The 18609-nt window shown below is 38.3% G+C and overlaps 1 protein-coding gene across 1 annotated transcript; it reads right to left on the minus strand.

Annotated features, from left to right (window-relative positions):
• Positions 1-437: 437 nt before the first annotated feature.
• LOC112203075 lies at positions 438-2795 on the minus strand. Its single transcript, XM_024344096.1, has 3 exons — positions 1922-2795; positions 1731-1835; positions 438-1498 (listed from the first exon to the last, which is right to left on the minus strand). Exons 1-3 carry the CDS (start codon positions 2793-2795, stop codon positions 438-440), a joined length of 2040 nt encoding a protein of 679 aa, XP_024199864.1.
• Positions 2796-18609: the final 15814 nt, after the last annotated feature.

Below are 18609 nucleotides of genomic sequence, written 5' to 3' on the forward strand. Positions count from 1 at the left end.
TGGGGGGCAGGAATTTGTTTATTGGCCTCCCAGAAACCAACTGTATGCACTCAAAAACAGCTCAAACCTGTTCGAAAATTGACTTCAACTATATAAAAGCAACTGTAATAAACCCAAAAGTATAATTATTTATTCTGAAAAGAATAATGATTGTTTGAGCCTGAATATACAAGGAGTCCTTGAATTGATGACATTATTAGGGGGCACTAATATGTTTATTGCCCCCCAGAAACCACCTGTAAGCATTAAACCTATTGGAAAATTGAACTTCAGCTAGTAAATGCAATTTTAATCATCCCAACAGTAAGAATCTGACATCTGAAAAGAAAAATGATTATTTGAGCATGAATATAAATAATTACTGGCCCCCCAATAAACCAATTACTGCCCCCCAATAGACAAATTCAAAACCTAAAAACTCTTTAAAGAAACATATACTACTGCTGAACGAGAGGTTCAGTACAGCTTAACTTGTTATGAGTGCCCATTTTGCCACAACGACCACAACGAATCAGCTTCTTTTCAACCTCTCCAACCGACTTGAACCGCTTCACCCTAGGCCTCCCGGGGGGCCTCTTCGCAAGGGGAGGTAATATACATTGAGAAGTAGATTCCGAAGAAGACATATCAACATTGGTTATCGGACGGATAGGAGAACTGTAGCTCTTCTTGAACATATCAACATGAAAGTACTTATCAATATAATCATCTACATTTTCAGAAGCAGCTTGTAATGCAGCAAGGCCGTGAGGACAAGGAAAACAATTGATCTGCCATTTAACACATGAACATGCATGATCGGAAATGTTGACTACATATGAAAAGTCAGACTGAACCTCATAAACTCCAGGGCTTGAATAATGGTCACTGAAACAACGAGATTTCTCCATCTGCACCTTCAACCTTTCCTCCATTTTTGGAGTTAGTTCTGTGGTCCAACGTTCTGCCTCTTCCCTCCTTTTACTTGCCATCTCCATTTGTTTAATTCTTGTCTGGTCCAGCATACAATAGACTGGCATCAAACGCTCAATTGTAATCCAAGAGTTAAATGATTCAGCAATCCCATTGGCCATAATTCCATATCGGCAGCTAGTATAAAATGCACGGCACCAATTTTCCACAGGCAATTCAGCAAGAAAAGGGTCAATAATATCGGCACCACCAACTGCTCTAAGCAACCGCAAATTGAAACGGTATTCCTTCTGTGTAGAGGAATATGCAACCTTAAAAAACTTCTGCTTAACATCTTCTATCAATTTTGAATTACCTTTACCCCTATATTTACCGGCAAGGTTCGCCACCAAGTGCTTGTAACAAAACAGATGAGGATTACCAGCAAATACCTTATAGAAAGCACTCAACAATCCAACACCCCGATCACTAATAAATGTGATAACTCTTCCTTGAGGTTCAAGCAGACTCTTCAAAAGCTTGAAAAGGAATGTCCAGTTTGCATCTGTCTCAGAATCACAAAAACATATGGCTAGAGGGTAGAAACCTGCATAAATCAGATCACAGGAAAATCAGTCTACTGGGGGCCAATAATGTTGTTATTGCATGGCAGGAAACTATCACAACATCGCACAGCAAAGCAAAAATGATATCTATCACAATGAAAGAAACTAAAATAAGAAATATTAAGCACACAGATGAAACTATAAAAAAAGCCAATATTACTGGGGGCCAAAAATAAATTTATTGGGGGGGGGGGGAATAAACAATACAGTTACCTTGATTCCCATTCCTTCCAGTTGCAGACAGAATCTGCCCCTTGTAAATGCTTTTATCAAATGTTCCATCAACATACAACACAGGCAAACAGAATTGGAAGCCTTCTACACAACCTCCGTAAGCTACGAATAACCTCTGAAAACGATTTGTTGATGGTTCAACTTCCAACACAAAAGAAGAGCCGGGGTACTCTGCAAAACAGCTTCCTTATACCAAGATAACTTGCTGAATGTGTCTGCATCGGAACCATAAATCGCTTCCTTGGCCTGATGCTTTGCTTTCAAGGCAACCTTGTAGGAAATATCAAACCCATATGTTGATTTGAACTTGCTCATAATCTCCCTTGGCTTCAATGAAAGATTATAGCTAACATCAGCAGCAATGCAAGTCTTGACAACCTTGGATCCCAAAAGCTTGTGCTTTTGAGTCCTAACTACACCCTTGCAAGTGTGAATATTATTCAACTCTATTATATAAAGGCAACCATTGGCAGATGATGAAAAAGCACGAAGATGCCAATCACAACCTTTGGTTCCAACATTTGCACAGACTGCATGAATACGGTCCAAATCATTTCTCAGGAACACAAACTCGAAGCCAACTGCAATTGCATACTTTTTGAGCTTCTCACGGAGCTCAGCAGCACCATGAAACTTATCCCCGACATGATGAATATAAGAACTCCACTCATCAGACAAATACGTCTTGTGAACTTCAGTCCTGAATGCCTCACCCAAATAATCATCTTCATCAATAACATCCGAACCACCATCCATCGAACAAGTTCTCCTACAACCTCCCCCAATCTTTAAAACTGAAATATCGATACACTCTAACCGATGTATTCTAGCAGAGCAAAACAGCATCTGGAAATCACGATCGTTACGAAGAAAACAAACTTCACAACCTGGAACTGAATATTGAAGCTCAATAATATCACTTGGGAAAAATTGGAATGTACGGAAAATGTCTTCATACAACTCAAAGTTGCTCATGCATTGATTCAAAGGAATCATATAACCTTTGCCAGAGTAAAGGCACCTAGCAACCAGAGGATCAGCCATAGACCTGCGAAGAAAACATAGGCGAACGATTCTATTATTAAACCTAAAACACATATTACTGCCCCCCAATAAACTGAGCAGTGCCCCCCAAAGATTTAATCAAAACTACCAAAATGAAATAGAAGCAGTACCAAATTACTTTAAAAATAATGAAAAGGATAACTAGACAACAATTACAGCGACTTAATAACACATACAAACATTACTGCCCAACAATACACACACTACTGGTCCCCAATAATATAGTCAAAACAGCAAAAACAATTTGGAAGATGTAATAAATAGAAGTGCATTCAAATAAAGCATCAGTAAGCAACAATTCGTACAAAAAAATTCCTAAAATCAAACAAATTAAATCGAGCTAAAAGCCAAACAGATTAGATAGAGCCAAAGAACAAAAGCAAACCGCAGTGGAGGTACACAAAGAGCATCTCGATCTCGATCCATGTGACAATGGCAGCAGATTTTCTCTCTCTATGAATTGCAAATCTTCTACCACCAGCTCTAAATACAAATCGCAAGAGCTTCACACACCGAAATCGCCGGAAAGCTTCACAAACCGGAACCAGGGAGCTTCTCTCTCCTGTCTATAGAAATCGCACAGCTCCTCTCTCTCTCTAAAATGATAGAGCTCCACTCTCAAAAACCAGGGAGCTTCTCTCTCTACAAATCCAGCCGATCCTCTCTCTCTAAAATCGGAGAGCTTTGCTCCCTAAATCACGTTTCTGTTACGATTTGAAAGCGTTTCAGTTATAGAAGGGCAAAACAGGAAAATTGAATAAAACAGGCACGTGTTGAAAAGGTTGGGTAATTGGGGTTTAAAAATGAAAACTGTTGATAAAGTGGGCAATCTCTTAGAGTATTTGGGTAAGTGGGGTTAAATGTCCCCAAAATTGGGTAAATGATCATTTCCCCAAATAATTAATCATGTGGTACAAAAAAAATATTCAGACAAAAAATTGTGGTACAAAAAATACAGCAAAAAAAAAAATTATTATTATTATTTTTTTAGAATAAAAACAAATGATTTCTTCATTTTTTTTTTGCATAGCTAAAATAGAAAAAAAAAATACAGAATAGTTCGTGGCATTTTTTTATTGATTAGACATTAATTTTTGAAACTCAAGTTTGATTAAGAAATGTATATTTAGTTAAGATTTATAGAGTGGTTAAATCATTTAAATGACTAAATTTTTTATTTTAAATATAATAATTTGTTTGCAAATTATATGAGTGAGGTTATTTGAGGAAGTTTAGTGAGGTTTAGTGAGTAAATTTAGTATTTGAAAAATTGATAAGAGGTGTAAAAAGCATAGAGGTCAAGTGAGTAAATTTGGAGGTTCCAAAAGAAAAACTCTTACCTCTTTAGATGGATCAAAACCTTCGTATGAATACCCATCTAGAATATCTATTTGATTGGATAATGAAGTTGAACAACTTGTCAATTCTATAAGGGTGCGGCTATTGACACCCTACCATTTTCTTTGTTCACCCTACAAACATTTGAATTATTGAAAGACTATATTACCCAAGTGCAAAATGACTAATAAGTACACTAATTTTCTAAAATCCAAACATGGAAGAAAAAAATAAATATATAAGTAATTGTTTTAGAGAAACTGAATTTGAGAGGAATTTGCTGTGTATTCTCATTGATAATAGGGGCCTCTTTATATAGAGGATTACAATGCATAGAATCTCAATCATACAAGGAAAGTAATTCTACATTGATTAGGATTCTAGATCCTTCTAATTAAATCCTATTACCACTAGGTCAAGTAACCTAGAGTTTGGGCTGAATACAAATTAGGTTTTCCTTCAACACTCTCCCTTGTGTTGCCCAAACGCGGTGCTTCTCTCGTTGCCTCGTTAAAAACCTTGCCGAGTAACAAAAACCCAGTGGGACAAAAATAACCTCGGTCGAAGGGGAAAAAGAGCACAACACACCCTTCACGTTTCGAGGTGAACATGTAGACATCCCCCCTGATGTCTGCGCCTCCCCCTGATGACTACGATCATAGGAGTTCATATAATTTCCGCAAGCCAATTCTTGCCACATGTTTCTCGAACGTGGAATTGGGCAATGACTTAGTAAACAAGTCTGCCTCACTGTCCTCAGATCGAACCTAGTTCACTTTGATCTCGAGGAGTGTCTGTTGTTGCTGATTATGCTTGGTGTTATCGCTTTTGATGTAGCCTTGCCTCATTTGTTCAAAACAAGTAGCATTATCCTAAATGCTCGTAGGCTCATCTGTGGTAGACTTCAAACCACAATTGTTTGAACATGCGTAATTATGGATCCAATCCATATACATTCACGAACCACTTCGTGAAGAGCAATGATCTCTGCATTGTTCGAAGATATAGCGACTACGGTCTGTTCTGTAGACCTCCAAGATATCACGGTCTTTTCCCATGGTGAACACTTAACTAGTTTGGGAATGACCATTGTGTGGGTCAGAGAGATACCCAACATCAGCAAAACCTTCCAAAACACATGTCGTTTTGGGATGGGGATAGTGGACGCAAGCCAGTGTTGGCGGCGTTCCTGGTGTGTGATGCGTCTGAATCCATCATCTCTTCGTAGGGATAGAACAAGCCTATATCACTCATACATCTCAAGTATCGAAAGATATCTTTTACACCAATCCAATGGCGTCGCGTTGGCGCAGAGCTATATCTAGCTAACAAGTTCATGGTAAATGAGATGTCTGGTCTTGTGCATTGAGCTAAGTACAATAATGCGCCTATTGTACTTAACTAGGGCATTTCTGCCCCTAGCGCATCTTCGTCATCATCCTTCGAACGAAGAGGATCCTTTTAAGGATCAAGACTATGGACGATCATGGGGATGCTTGAAGGCTTGACCTTGTCAAAATGCCTAAGCATCTATCGACACGATGCTCAAGTTCCAAACCGAGACATAATCGTGTTCTCCCAAAATCCTTCATCTCAAACTCGGATTTCAAGTGTTCAGTGGTTTCCCTTAACTCTTTAAGGGCTTCTAATGAAGATCATGTCCAACATGAACCGCGATAGAATCCGAAACTTGTCATAGAAACGCGTGGGCATATCCCTTCCCAATCAAGTAGTCACTTTAGTGAGCGTTTCAATCTCTTTGTAAACGCGCTCCATGGTCTAGAGCCACTTGACTTGGGTAATTGAAGTTCGCCATGAACCTTCATGTATATTCCGTATCTAGATCCCTATAGAGATACGTAGTGACCATATTTGTAAGCTGCATGTTCAGTTATTCGGAAACTACCAAACTGACAGGGTAGTAGAGTGCAATGACATCCATTACGAGAGAATATGTCTCATCGTAGTCGATTCCAGGACGTTTTGTGAGAAGCCTTGCGCCATAAGGCGAGATTACCATATCTTTTTCTCACTACGCTTTCTAACGAAGACCCATTAGTCAACATGTTCTATGTTAGGAGGTGTTGGCATCTCTAGCTCGAAAACCTTCCTCTTCGTTAGAGAATCCATCTTAACCTGGATCGCATCTTTCCATTTAGGCCAAAAACTCTCTACGTTGGCATTCATTCATCAACGGAACGTGGTTCGATATCATCTAACTCAAAAACTCATGCGCAACAAAATACGCAACTACATCATCAATTCTGATGGAGTTTCTATCCCACGTCTCATGTACACTAGTGTAAGTTTCATAGATCTCTATATTCTCAAGAATAGGTTCTGACGTTAAGGCGTCCCCCAACTATAACCATAACCCGGAAGATACTCATGAATCGGATTTTGAGTCTTGATGATCAAAGGATTGGAATGTGCCAAAGTATCCTTCAAACCCACCGGCCTCCCACGCATCCTAGCTGGGGCCATGGCCTGTAACGCCAGAGTGCCACTCTCTTTGGCATTGGCGCCATGCCTACCTCCGCGTAGGGTGGCGCTACGTCCTCTCGTAGGGACGTCCTTCCTTGCAGGCATGTTTGTAGCATATTTGTGTGATCTCGTCACTTTAATAGGGAACAAGATGAGACATAGTGGGGACAGACTACGACAATTCCTATCGTTCCTGTTGAACATTCGTGTTCTTATCTCCCCCTAACGATGGGAAGACTGTCTCATCAAAGTGACAACCTGCAAATCTAGCGGTAAAGAAATCGCCTTGCAAGGGCATTAAGTGGCGGACGATTGTTGGAGTCCCAAATCCAACGTAGTTGCCCATTCGTCAGTAAGGACCCATCATAGAGCGCTGTGGCGGCGCAATTGGCACATAAATGGCTCACTCAAATGTGCGTAAGTACAAAATACGTGTACCCAGTCACTAGCTGTAACGCAGAGGTACATTGAGTGGCGGTAGGTCGTAGACGAATTAGCATAGCTGCATGCGATATTGCATCACCCCAAGCGGATGTAAGAAGATTGGTGCGCATTACCAATGTTCGGACTACCATCGTAGTCGTGTCCGCAAGACCAATTGGGTGTGTACATGGGAATGTGATGTTCAACATCAAGCCCATTGCAATATCCATCGAAAGTCTTCGATGTAAACTCACTAGCATAGTCAAATCCAATTGACTGAATAAGATGATTTGGGGAGTGAGCCCATTGTCATATGATATGTGCTAGGAGTGTAGCGTAAGCAGCATTTATAGGTGGACAATGGCACAACACGTGACCAGCGTGTTTGCGTGTCAACCAACATCATAAAATATTTAAGCGCCCGCAAGTTGGTTGTATCAATCCACAAAATCCCTATGGATTCTTTGTAAGAACAGAATGAGTAATGTCATATCCTTTGCATAGGACGGTCTCAGTCTTAATTTCCCTAAGAAACAGGCTTAGTAAAACGAGCGAGAGGCTTTAGAAGCAACCAATGAGAATTTTGGTTAGGCCTGGGCGTCTGAAACGCTATTTTGAAGCAAGTTGGTGATTGCAGCATCACTTAGGGCGCCATCACCATGATGGACGCCATCCATGGAGTCATGGATAGGGACTACGCCAGCCCTAGGCTGGTGGTGGACGAAGGCGGTGCCCTAGGCAGCAGCGTCGGTCACACTTAGTCTAAGAATCAACTTTTGATTCATGCTTCAATTCGCTCGAAAGAGATGATGTCCATGTGAAGTCTTTTGTAGACGGATCATCATATCATGACTAGGATGATTTATCCTGTCGTGACAAAGCCAATATGTGTTTAAATCCAAGAGATCTTCTCTCATAACTTTATTGGATTTAATAGCTCGAATAGTGACATAAAGTCCACTAGAGAGACACATAAACGTCTCTAAGATACGTCTTTGTTCGCAATCATTAGAGGTAATGCAAAGGAACTCATTTTCGTTCTCTACATGCATTTTCGCATGGAATTCATTGACTATTCATAGGGTACTATGTGCCCTAAGAGCGTAGAGTGTTTCTGTGACAACTGTAATCAAGGTGCCATTTGACAAGTGGAACTTGGGCTATTCCATGTCCTTGAATTAATATTGATGGTCTAGCCATCGTAGTCACAAAGTCATATGCTCAGAATCAAAATGGAGTCATAATGAAAAGAACTTGAAATTTTATTCATAAGCCAACTGAGTACATCATTGTTTCTATGATCAAAGAAAATCTAATCCAATAAAAAGTAATATGGCAATCGCCTACATCTTTTGGAAAATAAAAAGACTTAATCAAAATCGCCAATTTCTGGGTCTTGATCGTTGTAGTCTTCCACCCTTAGATCTAGATCGCCATCTTGATCTTTTTGTGCCTTGTAATTCGCTTCCCTTGCTTCACTATACGTCTTGTATGCGTTTGCAACATTCTGGGGTGCGGTACATGTTTTGGCCCAATGTTCAGTTGATCCACATCGAAAACAAACATCATTATGGTCAGGCTCCCTTGATCGAGGCGCCATTGGGACGCGATTTGGACGACCTATCCTCTTGGTGGCGTTACCACCATGGTCGGAGGCTCCGCCTCTCTCTCTCTTCACACGTTGACCTCCACGGTTCCGTGCACGCCTCTCTTGGTGATTTCCTTCCTCTTTAGGGCGAACATATGGACCAGAATTGTCCCTACTCTTAGGGTTTCGCTCCTTGCGTCCTCCATTGGGGGCACGACTATAGTTAGACTCCGGAATAGGCTTAGTTCCCACGGGTCTAGTATTATAGTTCTTCACAAGGATATTATTGTGCTTTTCAGCTACTTTCATGGCGCCAATGAGCTCATGAAACCTTGTGATACGTCCTGCATTTACATCAATCCGATAATTCTTTGAAATCATCAGTGCAGAGACGGGGAAGGTAGAGAGAGTCTTCTCGATCAACATCGTATCAGTTATGGCTTGGCCACAATACTCCATCAGAGACTTGATACGAAGAGCTTCCGAGTTATAATCAAGCACAGACTTGAAATCACAAAAGCGGAGGCTATGCCATCGCACTTCTAAATCAGGAAGCAGGGAGTCACGAACGTTGCCAAATCGCTGCTCAAGTTCTACCCATAGCTTTCTTGGGTCTTCCTCGTTGAGGTATTCATTTTGGAACGCGTCATTCATATGCCTTGTCATGAGAATTATGGCTTTAGCTTGTTTTGCTTCAAAAGCAGTAGCTTGCTCAATGGAGAGCACGTTCTGACTAGGCTCTTGGATGGTTTCCAGAAGTCCATCAGCCTTAAGATGTTGGCGCACATCTCGGACCCACCTATGGTATCCTGCGCCAGTTGTCTCGAGTGGAACAAAGTTCAACCTGTTCAGGTAACTCATCCTGAAAAACAACACAAGATTAGGGTTAGTTTCGGAGCGGAAAGACTACAACGAAAAACTATTAAATTTTTGAGCGTAGTCGCTTCCAAGAAATTAGGAATTTTCTGAGCGTAGTCGCTTCCAAGAAAATCCGATTCCAAGAGGGGTTTTGGATTAGATCGAAACAACGATGTATGTGGTCGATCTTTTTCTTCTCAACAAACTCTAAGTTTGGAGGACTCTACAAGCTCCAAGCTTGGAGTGAGCACGAACCCCCACAGTTCGGCCTTTGGTCTCCCCTATGTAGAGAAAGGGGGGTAGAAGAAGGGATTTTGGAAGTCCCCGAGAAAAGAAGAAGAAAATGAAAAAAAACTTAAAAAACGGGAACTTTTAGAAAAGTTTACCTTAAAAGATGGCCGGAAAAGTGGTCGAGCGGAAAGTTACTGTAGCTTACCGGAAAAGTCGCTGGAAAAGTGCAGAAAAATGGCCGGAAAAATCGCCTGAAAATTCGCCGGCGGTCGTTGACCGGAGGGTTTGTAGACACCAAAAATTTAATGAAAATAAAATTCATTAAATAATTCGGTCAACACTCAAAATTATGACTGAACAAATTTAGTCGGCATGCGGGTCCCACAAAATGTCCACGTGGCTTGTGAGTCAGCAAAATCACACAGACTCAGAGAATGACACTTGGCGACACATGAAAGGCCCGACGGCAATAAATGAATTTGCTCCGGCTAAATCAATTGATATTAAAGCGGATCAATCAAATTAAATAAATTGATTCCAAGTCAAATCAAAGAATTAAATCTTGTCTGCTGATTAGATATCAATTTATAATCAAGACGACAATCAGTCATCAAATTAATTTGCTGATTCCTTAAATAGTCGTGATTAAATCAGCCAATTAATGCTGATTGATTTGATTATGTTATTAAGGAAAATGTGACTAAAATCAGCCATTAAATTGATTGGCTAATTCCTTAATGATCGTGATTAAATCAGTTAATTAACGCTGATTAATTTGATTACGTAATTAAGGAAAATACAATTAATTACGTGTCATCAAGGCATTCCAAATTGAGAGAGACATCGACACTATAAATACCCTCTCTCAAATCAAGAGAAGGACTTCGGCCGGAGAGAAAAATCACTCCCAAAGTTCATAAGTCTTCAAGTGCGTGAAGAGCCTTCAAGCTGCCAAATAGCCGGTTCATCACCAACCTCAAGTCAAAGCACTCGTCACGTGTCAACCCTCGTGGCCATCATACGACTCAAGATCAAGCGTCAATCGCCCTTGAGCCAAGTACACCATCGAGGACGACGACAGACAGAGGGACGCAAGCAGACGGAAGAAACCTCTCCAAAGCTCAGAAGTCTCTCAAGCTCATGAAGAACCATCAAGCTGCCAAATAGCCGGTCTCTTCACCTCACCGACTTCAGACAAGCAAGGGAAATCACCTACAAGCTCGGAAGTCGTCAAACACGCGGAGGATCAACAAGCACCAAACACATGTGCTGATTCATCCACCATCAAAAGCCATACTCGCCACGTGACACCGCTCGTGGTTCAAATCTGATCAAGTTCAAGCCTCTACAGCCCTTGATCATCCGTCGTCTTCAAGTCGTCAACAAAGCAAAACTTCTGCCAAAGTTCTTCATCAAGCTCGTGGAGAATCAACAAGCACCAAACACACGTGCTGGTTCATCCCCTACCAAAGCTGAAGAACGCTCACCACGTGACACCACTCGTGGCCCTAAATCTGATCAATATCAAGCTTCTACAGCTCTTGGTCAATTGTCTTCCTCAAATCGTCAACATAGCAAGAAGCTCACACTACAACCGTTCGATTCAAGATCAAGTGCTCGCCACCCTTGGATCAAATCAATGTCAGAGATCGAATCAGAGGAGAATTTTGTGAAAGAGCATCTACAGAGATTGTAACCCGCATTTAAATTAATAAAATTATTATTTTGTACACGTGTCCTTCTTTCATTCGTTGCAGGATTTTTCGTGTTTACAGGGTTGACTGTGGTTGACCGGCTTGCTGACGTGGCACTGGTGGTTGATGTGGCTGGCTGACTGGTGCTGACTGGATGCCTGCGTGGTGCTGACGTGGCAGAGCGTTTGCGGCTTGGCTGGGGCCTGCTGCACGTGGGCTTGGGCTGCAGCAATTGGGCTTGGGCTGCAGAGGATCTCCTCCTCTTTTTTTTTTTTTTTCTTTCTGCCGGTTCAAGTTAGGAAGATTCCGGTGGCCGGTTCAGCTGAATTTAGGCCGGTTCCGGTGGTGAAACTTCTGGTTCCGGATTTCTAGGGTGGGGATGCTGCAGGTGGCCGAGTATGGCGGTAGGAGGTGGTGAGGAAAGCTTTGAACCGGGCAGGGGGATTTTTGCTACTTCCGGTGGCCGGTTCGGATATTTTCAGGCCGGTTCTGTGGGCGGGGTCGCCGGTTCTGGACTCTTGGAGCTGAGATCTTCAAGGTGGGCGACAGTGGTTTCTGGGATTTGAAGGCTACGAATTTAGGGCTTCAGGGTTAGGGCTTCGTGCTGATAACGTGTTTTAGAGAAACTGAATTTGGGAGGAATTTTCTGTGTATTCTCATTGATAATAGGGGCCTCTTTATATAGAGGATTACAATGCATAGAATCTCAATCATACAAGGAAAGTAATTCTACATTGATTAGGATTCTAGATCCTTCTAATTAAATCCTATTACCACTAGGTCAAGTAACCTAGAGTTTGGGCTAAACACAAATTAGGTTTTCCTTCAACAGTAATGAATTAAATACAAAGACTACTTAATTTCTCATTGGATAACGTTAATCTTTATCTTCTCGACCCAAATTTGAATTTATTACTATTTTTTTTTCTTTTTGTTGCCTTCTCATCATTAATTCGTTATTCAATTCACAAAACCATTACCTTTAACTTCATCAAAATTTTTGCAAAATTCTTTGTGAACACGGAAAGTAAAAATTTACAACACAAAGAAAAAAAAAATCAATCTCTTCTTCATTGATCATAGTTGTCAAATTACTAATTTTTTTACATAGATTGAAATAGAGAACATTGAAATTCCTGATAAAAAAAAAATTGAAATTGAAAGAAAAAATTTAAAAAAATGGGAGTAAAATTAGATTATGATTTTATTAGGAAATTTTAATAAATTTTAATTTTTTTATGAGTATAAATTAAATGAGAGATTTTCGTTAAAAATATTTATTTTCTAATTGGATATGTCATATAAGGATATTCTTGGAAAGAGAAATGAGTTAAATAGGTAAATTTAATAATTGAAATTAAAATGTAGGGTGTAATGAGCAAGTAGGGTGAACAAAGAAAATGATAGGGTGGCAATAGCTGCATCCTTCTATAATACAGGTGTAGAAATAAGAAAAAAGTGATCAGAATAAAGGAGAAGAAAAGAGACAAGATATAGGGTGTAAAAAAATGATGGTAAGGTATGATCATTTTATATAAGTTATAATTTTTTTTTAATAACGATGCATCAATTAAGGGTTTTGTTGTGCTAATGAAATATTATAACTGATATGGTTTTTATGAATACCAAATTGATTGAAAAATAACATTAACTCTCAATTTATTGATGCATAAATTATTGATTGTTTTGAGTAATATTGTTATGGGTAAATTTGGTATGTGAAAAATTAGAAGTTGACCCATCATGCTAATATAGGAAAGTAAGCTGATGTGGATGCTTAGTCACTGGACCGCAATTAACAAAATTTGTCTTCCAGATTACAATCAAAACAGGTTATGGTTTTTGGACTTATATATGGATTTAAATGGATTGTAAGTGTTATATAAGAGTAATTGGTGATTTTTTTTGGTTTTTGATTGGGGGTGAGGTGGTTATGTTAACAAGTTAGTAACACACTCATTCAATTAGTATTTAGACTAGAATTTTGGAAGATATCTCAGTAAATGCATACTAATCCCCGAACTCCCCTCCGTAGGCGCACGAACTCAAAGGTCTCTAGTACTTGCTGTATTTTTTCTTCTTCTTTTTTATGAAATTATTAAAATATGAGTTATTATTGAAAATAAGAAGAAATTATTTATTGCTCCGTATATTAAGATGTTTATTTGGTACAAATAGCAACGTGAAACATTATTTCCTCATCAGGTGATGTAAGATCCTCTACAAGTTCACAGTCTAACGGTTTTGTCAAATCAGTCATTTTCAGTAACTTGCATTGAAGTTTTGGTTTTGGTATTCAATTAGGTAGGATAATATTTATATCACTAAAGGAGTTATCGTCAACTTGCGAATGTTAAATTACGTTTGTACGTTCACACTCACAATTGCAAAATAGGTATAAATAATGGATTGTTGTTGATAATACATATCACAAAAATATATGCATTAGTGTAGTAGCTAGCCATGGATTCAAAGGTATTTTGTTTCATGTTTCTAGCACTCTTCCCAGTCTTCTCAACATCAGAGCCTTGGGCAATTATTTTTCCACCTGTAAATGAAGATGGTAAGACATACCAAAGGTTTAATGGTCAAGCTTATATGTGCAAGGAAATAGGGCCAAAGTGCCAATATTGGTTATTAAGTGGTGAAGCAAATAAATATTGTAAAGCAGAGTGCAAAAAGAAAGGGTACCCCGAAGCTGAATGCACCTCTACCGGGTGGGTTCAAAAGGAATGTTTTTGCTACGAACCTTCCGGATGGCCTAGAAATGGTTTTTTTATCTTTTGAGCAAACCTAGAAAGCTAACCCTAAGAGGTAGCTTCAGATTCTTTAATATATATTCATAATGATCGATTAAAGAAATGCATTCATATATAGTCTTTGTCTTGCCACTTTATTTTAATTTTATGGGAGATTTCTGTTGATGACACATCAGTAAAAATAATGCATTTTTCTTTTATAAAAGATTATTGTCAACCGAGAGCTGTTATGAAATTCGCATTCCTCACTTCCTTTTATATTTGAAATCCATACAAAAAGATAAATTTTAAATTATTAAAAAGGAAAGATGATGGGTGAACTCAATTATAAATTCCGATCCCTAAAAATTTATAGCTTTCAATTTCATTTTTGCCAATCTCAATTGAGTTTACCTAAAATTTCATTACAATTTGCGTCATCGTAAAAATTTTGTTGATATATTTATGAATTTTCAAATCCTCAATATTTTTGTGCGTGGAGGGGATAGACCCTTTTCAGAAACCAAAGACTTCTATCGCTTTATCTTCTTCATCTCAGAACAAGTTCAAAACAATTTTTTGGATCTGATGATTCATCTTTATAAGCATAGAGAAAAAAATGAATGACAACTCAATTAGATATAAAAATTGTGACACTAAACAGTAATAGCATAACAACAATGCGTTCCTCGTCATTCGCCGCTCCACTCCCGCAGGGGCGGAGTAGTGTTAAACATTTACACATTTATTCTAAGAGGTAGACAGAGATTTGGAAAAAAGATGCAGAAACCAAATTCAGTGAAAAAGCGTCGGTGGATCATTGGCGCTTATTTCCTGTTGCTAGTTCCCAAGCCTGTATTCTGTGGTTCACGATTTCCTCAACTCCTTGCCCGTGCTTCACCTGAGCAAAGACATATAGGTTCACAAGGATATGAATCATGGAAACTGAAATTTAACATTTGAAGCAATTTCGAAAGCCATAGACATCAAATAAGACCTATACAGATAAAAATTTGAAATTTGTCACGGTAACATGACAGATTTGCGAATGGAGACAGGGTTGTAGTGTCTCTTTTCTGCTAAGAATAAGTGATATCATGGGAAAATACAGCTAGATATAACTAACACAGATTATTATCATAATAGTATAGACCTTTCAATATACTTCTACAATGCAAAAATGCTAGCTAACTAATTTAACCATTCAATCAACCAACCTGAGCAAAGACAAATGGCCCTCCATCTTGCATTCGAAGTGCGTCACGCTCCAACTGCTTGTGCAAGGTCAGTCTTGTTTATCACCTACAATCAAATGTTGTCGAGTCACACATATGAATTCCTCATCAAAGGTTATCAAGTCACAATCAAACAACTAAAGTATAGGATATTGTTTATGTTGAGCTATTGTTGTTGTTGGAAAAATTGTGAAAAATAGAGATTTGAGGATGGTTTAATTAGTAGGATTTTATTAGCCTGATTTTCTTAGTGTTGGAATTTTGTTGTGGAAGATTTGGTGATTATTGTGGTGTAGTTTTGGCCAAAAGAAAAAGAAAGGGAAGAAGAAAAGAAATGGATTTGTTTTTGGAAGAAAAGGAAAATAAAGAAAATGGTAAAAATTGGATTAAAGGAGGTTTTACTGTGGTAAAGTGGTAAAAAGTGAAGAAGGTGAAAGTAAAGGTAAATTCGGTAAAAAGGAGGTAAAAAGTAAAAGTGAAAGTGTGGAGGTAAAAGTCATGGTAAAAGTGAAAAAGTGAAAAAGGAGAAGTAAATGGGTAAAAGTAAAAGTAAAACTTTATTTATAATTATTTATTTATTGGTTTTAATAAATAAGAATTATTTACTTATTTATTTTTAATAAATAATAAATAATGGTAAATAAAGGTTTACTTGGTCAACAGTCAGAAGTCAAAGTCAAATAGTCAAAAGTCAACTCCGAGAGTTGACCATGGTTGACTGACCTCGTACAACGTGAGGATCGACTCAACTTTGGTCGCTTGGATTGGCGAAAGTTTAGCGGAGCGATAAGGCCGTTTTCCTTTTTAAGAAAGAAGTTAGTTTCCCAAATTGGTAAAGGTTGAAAGAAATAATTAATGGCCTCATTGAAATAAAAAGGATTTAGTGTACACGGTTACTTAAGGTTAATCATGATGTTTACCTGGATAATTACTTACAAATTAAGTAATGGTTCAGGAAACACGATCGTTAAGGAAGCTTAAGCGGAAAGCATCAGATATATCACTACAACAGAAAACCTCATTAGCGAGGAACTTGTTCCTCGTTGAAAACCAACGTTTCCTCGCTGTAGTAATTCCGCGAGGAAATTTTTTTCGTCTTCAATTCGTCGGAGAAAGCTCGTCAAGAAAAGTTTCAACGACGAAAAACCTATTTCCTCGCCAGACCTTTTTTGCGAGAATTTTTTTTTTTTCTTGCTGTTAATCTTTGGCGACAATATTTTTCCTCACCCAAACTCATAATTTTACCTCGTTAAAAAATTTCAAGGATTAGAAAATAGTAGTTAAATATATTTTTTGACAAATTTGATTTCGTCGCTAAATTATGTATTTTCTCGCTGATGATAATTAGTAATTAAAAAAGTTTTAAATAATAAAAAATTTAAACTACTGCTTTTGTGACAAAAATATTTTCGTCGTTATAAATAGCTTTCGGCAAAGAAGTTTTTCCTCGCTCTAAACTGTTTTCGGCGAGGAAATTTTGTTTCATCGTAATATGTATACTTTTAGCGAGAAAAAGTTATCTCCCTAAAAATAATCAACAACGAGGAATGTTTTTTCCATCGGTGTAGGAACTAAAGTCTATAGAGAGAAAATTATCTTTTGTCGTTATTAAATTTTAATCTATAGCGAGGAAATATTCTTTTTGTTACAATTGTCTGTTTATTACGATATGACCTACTGCAGGTACATATTATTTCATTCTACAAAGAGGATTCTTATTCAAAACTAGTCAAACAATCAATAAAATAATGAAGGAAATAAAAGAACATAGCAAGGATTTTGGAACAGAAGAAACTTATATTGCAGCAAACATGGTTTACATATGGTTTACAGGACAAAACTCTCCTGGTAGTTCATTATTCTTAGACTTGAAGGAAAAGATCCAAACCTATATTTCAAAGGCAAAATCATATAGTAGCAGCTTTAGCTCTTGTTCATGAAAGCTTAACAAGACAAGCCTCTCACTTCCTCACGATCACAGTCCACAAGCTGCTGCTCACTGAGACTCACGAGCTCCGCTGTTGTCAAATAATGAGCTCCTTCCAGTGCAAGCTCCTCTTATCTACACGACTACAAGCAATAAATCACATCCTAGTATGTGATTCTTGTTCCTACAATCAGTGTGAAGTGCTTCAAATAACATAACAAACAAGTCAATCATTTACACACATGCTAAAAACATAGAAATAAAAAATAACGATTGCAGCCAAATTGATACGAGTCAATGAAAATACACAAAGTTCACAATTTCACCAAGAGGATTCTTATAATCGAAGTCACATGTATTTTAAATGATAAAGACTGCTGGAACCCTCAACCTTCACAAGAGTTCAATGACCAGGATATTGGAAAACAACATTCCACGAACAACTCATGAATATAATTTTAGAGACTGGGGATTTATGGAATATTACCATACTTACTCCTAATCAAAGTTCAAGTATGGTGCACTTACTAAAACCACATCAGTAGTTTCATAGAATATTACAAGAAACATACAGTGGTGCACAAGAAACATACAGGGAGAGACTTTGAGAATTACCTTAATCATTAAGGCCACAGCTTAACCAATCACTGCTTGCATGGTGTCTGCAAGGCAACATTAGAATCGAAGCAAAGAAAGTAAAGCATCTGCAAGTCTATAATTGGTCTCATGTTTTGATTTTCCCCAAAATTGAAGTAAGCGGCAAGAAGATCAATGATGAACGTCTTTTGGCTTTTCTATTCTCTGTTCAAATTGTGGTACCGTACAGCGCATGAATAAAAGAAAGAAAAAAAAATTGAACTTTGGCAAGTCAATCTTAAAACATACATGGCAGCAAAATCACCTTTCAAGTAGCCACGTTAAACTTGGAGGTGGAGGAATGTTCAAGACCTGCACATAAGGACAAAGAGATTTAAAACGTATATATTTGAACTATGATTGTCAAAATGTGCTGCAAGCTTGCTTTGAATACGAGTTAGACAACAAAGACCAAGAAACAATGTCCAGGTGCTTTGAAGAATAATAAGTTTAATTAAGCTTTTATCTTCCCTCTCACTTTGATCATAAGGCGGTGGTTTGATAATGCAAAATGGTGGTTCAATAATACAAGAAGACCAAACAGAGGCCATGCCAAAGTGATAAGTTTATGTCTTTTGTTTGGTGGTGGAAAACTGATCAATATACATGAAGTGATAAATATACATGAAGACAAAATCTCA

Source organism: Rosa chinensis, chromosome 5, assembly GCF_002994745.2.
Source record: "Rosa chinensis cultivar Old Blush chromosome 5, RchiOBHm-V2, whole genome shotgun sequence".
NCBI lineage: Eukaryota > Viridiplantae > Streptophyta > Magnoliopsida > Rosales > Rosaceae > Rosa > Rosa chinensis.

Excerpts from the sequence above, each read along its gene's own strand:
- LOC112203075 (XM_024344096.1), bottom strand. The coding sequence starts at position 2,795 with ATGGCTGATCCTCTGGTTGCTAGGTGCCTTTACTCTGGCAAAGGTTAT. Across the intron at positions 1,836-1,921 it reads TAAGGAAGCTGTTTTGCAGA|AAGGCTTCCAATTCTGTTTG; the intron begins GTACCCCGGCTC and ends GAGGTTGTGTAG. Across the intron at positions 1,499-1,730 it reads TGGAAGGAATGGGAATCAAG|GTTTCTACCCTCTAGCCATA; the intron begins GTAACTGTATTG and ends TGATTTATGCAG.